Here is an 11,008-nt window from a genome sequence, read left to right as displayed (position 1 = left end):
CGGCAGCATATGGAGACGGTCCCTACCCAACAGCAGGCTCACAGTCTAGAATAGTCTAGAAGTCTAGAAGCACATAGTAAGCGCTCAAATGCCAACATTATTTTATCATTATTATTATTCCCAAGCGCTTAGTTCAGGGCTCTGCACACAGTAAGCGCTCAATAAATACGATTGAATGAATGAATGGGCGGCGGAGCGGCATTAGATCCCACGACCTCTGGCTCCCAAGCCCGCGCCCTTTCCACTGAGCCACGCTTAGTCCAGTGCCCTGCCCCCAGGGAGCGCTCAATAAATACCATGGAATGAATGAATGAATGAATGAATTGGCAGAGCGGCATTAGAACCCACGACCTCTGCTTCTAGACTGCGAGCCCGCTGTGGGGTAGGGACCGTCTCTATATGTTGCCAACTTGGACTTCCCAAGCGCTTAGTCCAGTGCTCTGCACACAGTAAGCGCTCAATAAATACGATTGAATGAATGACTCCCAAGCCCGCGCCCTTTCCACAGAGCCACGCTTAGTCCAATGCCCTGCCCCCAGTGAGCGCTCAATAAATACGACTGAATGAGCTGGTGGAGCGGGATTAGAACCCACGACCTTTGGCTCCCAAGCCCACGTACTTTCCAGCGAGCCACGCTTAGTCCAGTGCCCTGCCCCCAGTGAGCGCTCAATAAATACCATGGAATGAATGAATTGGCGGAGTGGGATTAGAACCCACAACCTCTGGCTCCCAGTCCTTCCCGGAACGCTTAGTCCAGTGCCCTGCCTCCAGTGAGCTCTCAATAAATACAATTGAATGAATTGGTGGAGCAGGATTAGAACCCACGACCTCTGGCTCCCAAGCCCGCACCCTTCCCACTGAGCCACGCTTAGTCCAGTGCCCTGCCCCCAGTGAGCGCTCAATAAATACGACTGAATGAATGAATGAATGGGCAGAGCGGGATTAGAACCCACGACCTCTGACTCCCAAACCCGCACTTTGAGCCACGGTGCTTCTCCATTTCCAAGGCCCGTCTTTCCCCGTGGCCGCCCTGTCCCTCCTGGAGCGCTTAGTCCAGTGTCCTGCCCGCAGTGAGCGCTCAATAAATACGACTGAATGAATGAATGAATGGGCAGAGCGGGATTAGAACCCACGACCTCTGACCCCCAAGCCTGCGCCCTTTCCACTGAGCCACGCTTCGTGCAGTGCCCTGCCCCCAGTGAGTGCTCAATAAATACGATGGAGTGAATGAATGGGCGGAGCGGAATTAGAACCCACGACCTCTGGCTCCCAGTCCTTCCCGGAACGCTTAGGCCGGTACCCTGCCCCCAGTGAGTGCTCAATAAATACGATTGAATGAATGAATGAATTGGTGGAGTGGGATTAGAACCCACGACCTCGGGCTCCCAAGCCCGCGCCCTTTCCCCTGAGCCACACTTAGTCCAGTGTCCTGCCCGCAGAGAGCGCTCAATAAATACGATTGAGTGAATGAATGAATGAATGGGTGGAGCGGGATTAGAACCCACGACCTCAGACTCCCAAGCCCGCGCTCCTTCCACTGAGCCACGCTTAGTCCAGTGCCCTGCCCCCAGTGAGCGCTCACTAAATACGATTGAGTGAATGAATGAATGAATGGGCGGAGTGGGATTAGAACCCACGACCTCTGGCTCCCAGGCCCGCGCCCTTTCCACGGAGCCACGCTTAGTCCAGTGCCCTGCCCCCAGTGAGCGCTCAATAACTACCATGGAATGAATGAACGAATGAATTGGCAGAGCGGAATTAGAACCCATGACCTCTGGCTCCCAAGCCCGCGCCCTTTCCACTGAGCCACGCTTAGTCCAGTGCCCAGCCCCCAGTGAGCGCTCAATAAATACCATGGAATGAATGAATGGGCGGAGTGGGATTAGAACCCACGACCTCGGGCTCCCAAGCCCGGGCCCTTTCCACTGAGCCACGCTTAGTCCAGTGCCCTGCCCCCAGAGAGCGCTCAATAAATACGATTGATTGAATGAATGAATGAATGGGCAGAGCGGGATTAGAACCCACGACCTCAGACCCCCAAGCCCGCGCTCTTTCCACCGAGCCCCGCTGCTTCTCCATTTCCAAAGCCGTTTCCCCGTGGCCGCCCTGTCCTTCCCGGAGCGCTTAGTCCAGTGCCCTGACCCCAGTGAGTGCTCAATAAATTACGATGGAATGAATGAATGGGCGGAGCGGGATTAGAACCCACGACCTCTGGCTCCCTGCCCTTCCCGGAACGCTTAGTCCAGTGCCCTGCTCCCAGTGCGCGCTAACTAAATACAACTGAATGAATGAATTGGAGGAGCAGGATTAGAACCCACGACCTCGGACCCCCAAGCCCGCGCTCTTCCCACCGGGCCACGCTACTCCTCCATCTCCAAGGCCCGTCTTTCCCCGTGTCCGCCCTGTCCCTCCCGGAGCGCTTAGTCCAGTGCCCTGCCCCCAGTGAGCGCTCAATAAATACGATGGAATGAATGAATGAATGGGCGGAGCGGAATTAGAACCCACGACCTCAGACTCCCAAGCCCACGCTCTTTCCACCGAGCCCCGCTGCTTCTCCATTTCCAAAGCCCGTCTTTCCCCGTGGCCGCCCTGTCCTTCCCAGAGCGCTTAGTCCAGTGCCCTGCCCCCAGTGAGCGCTCAATAAATGCGATTGATTGAATGAATGAATGAATGGGCGGAGCAGGATTAGAACCCACGACCTCAGACCCCCAAGCCCGCGCTCTTTCCACCGGGCCACGCTGCTTTTCCATCTCCAAAGCCCGTCTTTCTCCGTGGCCGCTTAGTCCAGTGCCCTGCCCCCAGTGAGCGCTCAATAAATGCGATTGATTGAATGAATGAATGAATGGGCGGAGCAGGATTAGAACCCACGACCTCAGACCCCCAAGCCCGCGCTCTTCCCACCGGGCCACGCTGCTTTTCCGTCTCCAAAGCCCGTCTTTCTCCGTGGCCGCTTAGTCCAGTGCCCTGCCCCCAGGGAGCGCTCAATAAATACGACTGATGGATTGAATGAATGAATTGGAGGAGCAGGATTAGAACCCACGACCTCAGACTCCCAAACCCGCGCTCTTCCCACCGGGCCACGCTACTCCTCCATCTCCAAGGCCCGTCTTTCCCCGTGGCCACCCCGCCCCTCCCGGGGCGCTTAGTCCAGTGCCCTGACGGCAGTGAGCGCCAAATAGCCACGAGAGAGGAGTCTCCCCCGCAGCCATTGTCCGGGGCCCCTCCCCCTCTTCTTCCTCCTCCTCCTCCTGCTCCTGGTCCTGCCACGTCCCGGTTTGAAGGGGCCAATGGGCGGGCGGCGCCAGGTGTCCCTCACCTGCACCACGTGGGGCCCAGGAGGAGCAGGAGGAGGAGGAAGAGGAGGAAGGGCCCAGGTAGATCCACCTCCTCCCGCAGGAAAAGCTGCAGCCATTGCGCGCCCCCCTGCTCCTCTCCCCTCCCTTCCTCCTCTCCTTCTTTTCCTTCCTGCTCCTGCTTCAGGTGCCCCCGTTGTGGGCGTGGATCCCATTCCCCCCCCCCCCGGGCACAGGTGGGCAGCCTCTTCAATTTTCCCTCCCCCACCTCCTCTCTCCCCCATCCCATCCCATCCCATTCCTTCCTGCTCCTGGTTCAGGTGGCACCGTTGAGGGCGTGGATCCTATTTTCCCGCCCCCTCTCTCTCGGGCACAGGTGGGCAGCCTCTTCAATTTTCCCTTCCCCACCTCCTCTCTCCCCCACCCCATCCCATCCCATTTCTTCTTCCTGCTCCTACTTCAGGTGGCACCGTTGAGGGAGTGGATCCTATTTTCCCGCCCCCCCCCCCCCCCCCCGGGCACAGGTGGGCAACCTCTTCAATTTTCCCTTTCCCACCTCCTCTTTCCCCCATCCCATCCCATTTCTTCTTCCTGCTCCTGGTGCGTCCCACATCCAGGTGGCACCGTTGTGGGCGTGGATCCTATTTTTCCCCCCTCCCCTCTTTCTCGGGCACAGGTGGCGTCTTCAATTTTTCCTTCCCTCCCTCCTCCTCCTCTCTATCCCATCCCATCCCATTTCTTCTTCCTGCTCCTGCTTCAGGTGCGTCCCACATCCAGGTGGCACCGTTGTGGGCGTGGATCCTATTTCCCCCCCCCCTTTCTCGAGCACAGGTGGCGTCTTCAATTTTTCCCTTCCCCACCTCCTCCTCCTCTCTCCCCCTTCCCTTCCCATCCCATCCCTTCCTCTTCCTTTTCCTCGTGGTCCCGTCATGACGGCGTCTCCCGACTACTTGGTGGTCCTCTTTGGCATCACGGCCGGGGCCACGGGGGGCAAGCTGGGCTCGGACGAGAAGGAGCTGGTCCTGCTGCTCTGGAAAGTGGTGGATTTGGCCAACAAAAAGGTAACGCCCGCTAATGGAGGCCGCCTCGGTGGAAAGAGCCCGGGATTGGGAGGCAGAGGGCCTGGGTTCAAATCCCTCTTCCCAGCCGGGTGACTTTGGGTGAGTCCCTTCACCTCCCTAGGCCCCAGTTCCCTCATCTGGAAAATGTGCTTTAAAACTGTGAGCCCCCCTTGGGACAACCTCATCACCTTGGAACCTCCCCAGCGCTCAGAACGGTGCTGGGCACATAGTAAGCGCTTAATAAATGCCAATATTGTTATTGTTGTCGGCTGTGTGACTTTGGGCAAGTCACTTCTCTGGGCCCCAGTTTCCTCATCTTGAAAATGGGGATTAAAACCGTGAGCCCCCCGTGGGACAACTTGATCACCTTGTAACCTCCCCGGTGCTTGGCACATAGTAAGCGCTTAATCAATGCCATTATTATTATTATTGAAGTGGGGGTTAAGACTGTGAGCCCCCCGTGGGATCAACCTGATCACCTTGTATCCTCCCCAGCGCTTAGAACGGTGCTTTGCACATAGTAAGCGCTTAATAAATGCTATTATTATTATTATTATTATTGAAATGGGGGTTAAGACTGTGAGCCCCCCGTGGGACAACTTGATCACCTTGCAGCCTCCCCAGCGCGTATAGAATAGTGCTTTGCACATAGTAAGTGCTTAATAAATGCCAATATTAGTATTATTGTCAGCTGTGTGACTTTGGGCAAGTCACTTTTCGGGGCCCCAGTTCCCTCATCTGGAAAATGGGGATTAAAACTGTGAGTTCCCCGGGACAACCTGATCGCGTTGTAACCTCCCCAGCGCTTAGAACGGTGCTTTGCACATAGTAACTGCTTAATATACGCTGATATTATTATTATTGTCAGCTGTGTGACTTTGGGCAAGTCACTTCTCTGGGGCCCAGTTCCCTCATCTGGAAAATGGGGATTAAAACTGTGAGCCCCCCGTGAGACAACTTGATCACCTTGTAACCTCCCCGGTGCTTGGCACATAGTAAGCGCTTAATAAATGCCATTATTATTATTATTGAAATGGGGGTTAAGACTGTGAGGCCCCCCGTGGGACAACCTGATCACCTTGTATCCTCCCCAGCGCTTAGAACGGTGCTTTGCACATAGTAAGCGCTTAATAAATGCCATTATTATTATTATTGAAATGGGGGTTAAGACTGTGAGCCCCCCGTGGGACAACCTCATCACCTTGTAACCTCCCCGGCGCTTATAGAAGGGTGCTTTGCACATAGTAAGTGCTTAATAAATGCCAATATTATTATTATTATCAGCTGTGTGACTTTGGGCAAGTCACTTCTCTGGGCCCCAGTTTCCTCATCTGGAAAATGGGGATTAAAACCGTGAGCCCCCCGTGGGACAACTTGATCACCTTGTAACCTCCCCGGTGCTTGGCACATAGTAAGCGCTTAATCAATGCCATTATTATTATTATTGAAGTGGGGGTTAAGACTGTGAGCCCCCCGTGGGATCAACCTGATCACCTTGTATCCTCCCCAGCGCTTAGAACGGTGCTTTGCACATAGTAAGCGCTTAATAAATGCTATTATTATTATTATTATTATTGAAATGGGGGTTAAGACTGTGAGCCCCCCGTGGGACAACTTGATCACCTTGCAGCCTCCCCAGCGCGTATAGAATAGTGCTTTGCACATAGTAAGTGCTTAATAAATGCCAATATTAGTATTATTGTCAGCTGTGTGACTTTGGGCAAGTCACTTCTCTGGGCCCCAGTTCCCTCATCTGGAAAATGGGGATTAAAACTGTGAGTTCCCCGGGACAACCTGATCGCGTTGTAACCTCCCCAGCGCTTAGAACGGTGCTTTGCACATAGTAAGCGCTTAATAAACGCTGATATTATTGTCAGCTGTGTGACTTTGGGCAAGTCACTTCTCTGGGGCCCAGTTCCCTCATCTGGAAAATGGGGATTAAAACTGTGAGCCCCCCGTGAGACAACTTGATCACCTTGTAACCTCCCCGGAGCTTGGCACGTAGTAAGCGCTTAATAAATGCCATCATTATTATTATTATTGAAATGGGGGTTAAGACTGTGAGGCCCCCCCGTGGGACAACCTGATCACCTTGTAACCTCCCCAGCGCTTACAACGGTGCTTTGCACATAGTAAGCACTTAATAAATGCCAATATTACTGTTATTGTCAGCTGTGTGACTTTAGGCGAATCCCTTCACTTCTCTGGGCCCCAGTTCCCTCATCTGGAAAATGGGGATTAAAACTGTGAGGCCCCTTGGGACAACCTCATCACCTTGTAACCTCCCCGGTGCTTGGCACATAGTAAGCGCTTAATACATGCCATTATTATTATTATTGAAATGGGGGTTAAGACTGTGAGCCCCCCGTGGGACAACCTGATCACCTTGTAACCTCCCCAGCGCTTACAGCAGTGCTTGGCTCATAGTAAGTGCTTAATAAATGCCATTATTATTATTATTGAAATGGGGGTTAAAACTGTGAGGCCCCCCTGGGACAGCCTGATCACCTTGTAACCTCCCCAGCGCTTAGAACAGTGCTTTGCACATAGTAAGCGCTTAATAAACGCTATCATTATTATTATTATTGTTAGCTGTGTGACTTTGGGCGAATCCCTTCACTTCTCTGGGCCCCAGTTCCCTCATCTGGAAAATGGGGATTAAAACTGTGAGTCCCCCTGGGACAACCTCATCACCTTGTAACCTCCCCAGCGCTTACAGAACAGTGCTTTGCACATGGTAAGTGCTTAATAAATGCCAATATTATTATTATTGTCAGCTGTGTGATTTTGGACAAGTCACTTCTCTGGGGCCCAGTTCCCTCATCTCTAAAATGGGGATTAAAACTGTGAGCCCCCCTGGAACAACCTGATCCCCTTGTAACCTCCCCAGCTCTTAGAACGGTGCTTTGCACACAGTAAATGCTTAATAAATGCCATCATTATTATTATTGTCAGCTGTGTGACTTTGGGCAAGTCACTTCACTTCTCTGGGCCCCAGTGACCTCATCTGTAAAATGGGGATGAAGACTGTGAGCCCCCCGTGGGACAACCTGATCACCTTGTACCCTCCCCAGCGCTTAGAACGGTGCTTTGCGCATAGTAAGCGCTTAATAAATGCCATCATTATTATTATTGAAATGGGGATGAAGACTGTGAGCCCCCCGTGGGACAACCTGATCACCTTGTAATCTCCCCAGCGCTTAGAATGGTGCTTTGCACATAGTAAGCGCTTAATAAATGCCATCATTATTATTATTGAAATGGGGGTTAAGACTGTGAGCCCCCCATGGGACAACCTGATCACCTTGTAACCTCCCCAGCGCTTAGAACGGTGCTTTGCACATAGTAAGCACTTAATAAATGCCATTATTATTATTATTATTATTATTATTATTATTTGGGGGTCGGTTTTGGAGGCCTTGGGAGGAGCCGGGCACGGTGGGCAGTTCCCCCAGCTGGACGTCGTGGTCCTTTGGAAGGCCTCTGCCAAGGAATCGTTCTGGGAAGTGGGCCCGAAACTGGAAGAGGAGGCCCCAATTTCAGCTTTCCCCTTCCCACCCGGGTTTCCATGAAGCCAGGTCCCCCTTGGAGACAGGTGGGGGCGAGCCTGTTGTTCATTCATTCATCATCGTATTTATTGAGCGCTTACTGTGTGTAGAGCACTGTAGTTGGGTAGGGACCGTGGGGATTAAGATTGTGAGCCCCACAAGGGACAACCTGATCACTTTGTATCCTCCCCATTCATTCATTCATTCACCCCACAAGGGACAACCTGATCACTTTGTATCCTCCCCATTCATTCATTCAATCGTATTTATTGAGCGCTTACTGTGTGCAGAGCACTGTACTAAGCGCTTGGGAAGTACAAGTTGGCAACATCTAGAGACGGTCCCTACCCAACAGTGGGCTCACAGTCTCCCCAGCGCTTAGAACAGTGCCAACTTGGACTTCCCAAGCGCGTAGCACAGTGTTCTGCACACAGTAAGTGCTCAATAAATACGATTGAATGCTTTGCACATAGTAAGCGCTCAATAAATACAATTGAATGCTTTGCACATAGTAAGCGCTTAACAAATACCAAAATTATTATCTGTTGCCGACTTGGACTTCCCAAGCACTTAGTAGAGTGCTCTGCACACAGTAAGTGCTCAATAAATATGATTGAATGCTTTGCACATAGTAAGCGCTTAACAAATACCAAAATTATTATCTGTTGCCAACTTGGACTTCCCAAGCACTTAGTACAGTGCTCAGCACACAGTAAGCGCTCAATAAATATGATTGAATGCTTTGCACATAGTAAGCGCTTAACAAATACCAGAATTATTATCTGTTGCCGACTTGGACTTCCCAAGCGCTTTGTACAGTGCTCTGCACACAGTAAGCGCTCAAATACGATTGAATGAATGCTTTGCACATAGTAAGCACTTAACAAATTCCAAAATTATCTGTTGCCGACTTGGACTTCCCAAGCACTTAGTACAGTGCTCTGCACACAGCGAGCGCTCAATAAATACGATTGAATGAATGAATGCTTTACACATAGTAAGCGCTTAAATACCAAAATTATTATCTGTTGCCGACTTGGACTTCCCAAGTGCTTAGTACAGTGCTCTGCACCCAGTTCAGCGCTCAGTAAGTTAAGTCAATCGTATTGATTGAGCGCTTACTGTGTGCCAAGCACTTGAATATGACTGAATGAATGGGGTGGGTCGGGGGTGGCCTGGATCTGCACACAGTAAGCGCTCAATCAATGCAATTAAATGTAATAATAATAATGGCATTTGCTAAGCGCTTACCAGGTGCCAAGCACTGTTCTAAGCGCTGGGGAGGATCCAAGGTGATCAGGTTGTCCCACATGGGGCTCCCAGTCTTAATCACCAATGTACTAAGGGCTCGAATATGATTGAATAAGAATAATAATGATGGCATTTAAGCGCTTACTATGTGCAAGGCACTGTTCTAAGCGCTCAGCACCGTTCTAAGTGCTGAATGAATGGGGTGTTTCGGGGGCGGCCTGGATCTGCACACAGTAAGTGCTCAGTCAGTATGATTGAATATAATAATAATAATAATAATAATAATAATAATGGCATTTGTTAAGCGTTTACCAGGTGCCAAGCCCAGTTCTAAGCACTGGAGACGTTACTGGGTGATCAGGTTGTCCCACGTGGGGCTCACAGTCTTAATCACCAGTGTACTAAGCGCTTGAATACCAACTTGTACTTCCCAAGCGCTTAGTACAGTGCTCTGCATACAGTAAGCGCTCAATAAATACGATTGATTGATTGATTGAATGAATGGGGTGGATGGGGGCGGCCTGGATCTGCACACAATAAGCGCTCAATCAGTATGATTGAATGTAATAATAATGATAATGGCATTTGTTAAGCGTTTACCAGGTGTCAAGCCCTGTTCTAAGCGCTGGGGAGGATACAAGGTGATCAGGTTGTCCCATGGGGGGCTCACAGTCTTAATCACCAGTGTACTAAGCGCTTGAATACGATTGAATGGGGTGGGTCGGGGGCAGCCAAGATCTGCACACAATAAGCGCTCAATCAGTAAATACGATTGATTGAATGTAATAATAATAATGTAATGGCATTTGATAAGCGTTTACCAGGTGTCAAGCCCTGTTCTAAGTGCTGGGGAGGATACAAGGTGATCAGGTTGTCCCACGGGGGGCTCACAGTCTTAATCACCAGTGTACTAAGCGCTTGAATACGATTGAATGAATGGGGTGGGTCGGGGGCGGCCTGGATCTGCACACAATAAGTGCTCAGACAGTATGATTGAATGTAATAATGATAATGGCATTTGTTAAGCGTTTACCTGGTGCCAAGCCCTGTTCTAAGCGCTGGGGAGGATACAAGGTGATCAGGTTGTCCCACGGGGGGCTCACAGTCTTGATCACCAGTGTACTAAGCGCTTGAATACGATTGAATGGGGTGGGTCAGGGGTGGCCTGGGTCTGCACACAATAAGCGCTCAGTCAATATGAATGTAATAATAATAATAATGATAATGGCATTTGTTAAGTGTTTACCAGGTGCCAAGCCCTGTTCTAAGCGCTGGGAAGGATACAGGGTGATAAGGTTGTCCCACGAGGGGCTCACAGTCTTGATCACCAGTGTACTAAACGCTTGAATACGATTGAATGGGGTGGGTCAGGGGTGTCCTGGGTCTTCACACAATAAGTGCTCAGTCAATATGAATGTAATAATAATAATAATAATGATAATGGCATTTGTTAAGCGTTTACCAGATGCCAAGCCCTGTTCTAAGCGCTGGGGAGGATACAAGGTGATCAGGTTGTCCCACAGGGGGTTCACAGTCTTAATCACCAGTGTACTAAGCGCTTGAATTTGAATGAATGGGGTGGGTTGGGGGCAGCCTGGATCTGCACACAATAAGCACTCGGTCAGTATGATTGAGTGTAATAATAATAATAATGATAATGGCATTTGATAAGCGTTTACCAGGTGTCAAGCCCTGTTCTAAGTGCTGGGGAGGATACAGGGTGATCAGGTTGTCCCACGGGGGGCTCACAGTCTTAATCACCAGTGTACTAAGCGCTTGAATACGATTGAATGAATGGGGTGGGTGGGTGGGGGGCGGCCTGGAGGGTGAAGTGTGGACTTCTTGCTTCCTTCCT

General features: G+C 51.0%; 1 protein-coding gene across 6 annotated transcripts in view; it reads left to right on the top strand.

Annotated features, from left to right (window-relative positions):
- The first annotated feature begins 3,858 nt into the window (after positions 1-3,858).
- ESRP1 (epithelial splicing regulatory protein 1) overlaps positions 3,859-11,008 on the top strand; it is a 94,035-nt gene continuing 86,885 nt past the window's right edge. For all 6 annotated transcript variants that reach the window (XM_038744763.1, XM_038744767.1, XM_038744765.1 and 3 more), the window contains exon 1: positions 3,859-4,354. In XM_038744763.1, coding sequence (XP_038600691.1) covers positions 4,223-4,354 — 132 coding nt within the window. In that variant the 5' untranslated portion in view covers positions 3,859-4,222. The remainder of the gene's footprint in view (positions 4,355-11,008) is intronic.

This window comes from Tachyglossus aculeatus, chromosome 4 (assembly GCF_015852505.1).
Source record: "Tachyglossus aculeatus isolate mTacAcu1 chromosome 4, mTacAcu1.pri, whole genome shotgun sequence".
Taxonomy (NCBI): domain Eukaryota; kingdom Metazoa; phylum Chordata; class Mammalia; order Monotremata; family Tachyglossidae; genus Tachyglossus; species Tachyglossus aculeatus.
This window is presented reverse-complemented; position numbering and strand designations above follow the sequence as displayed.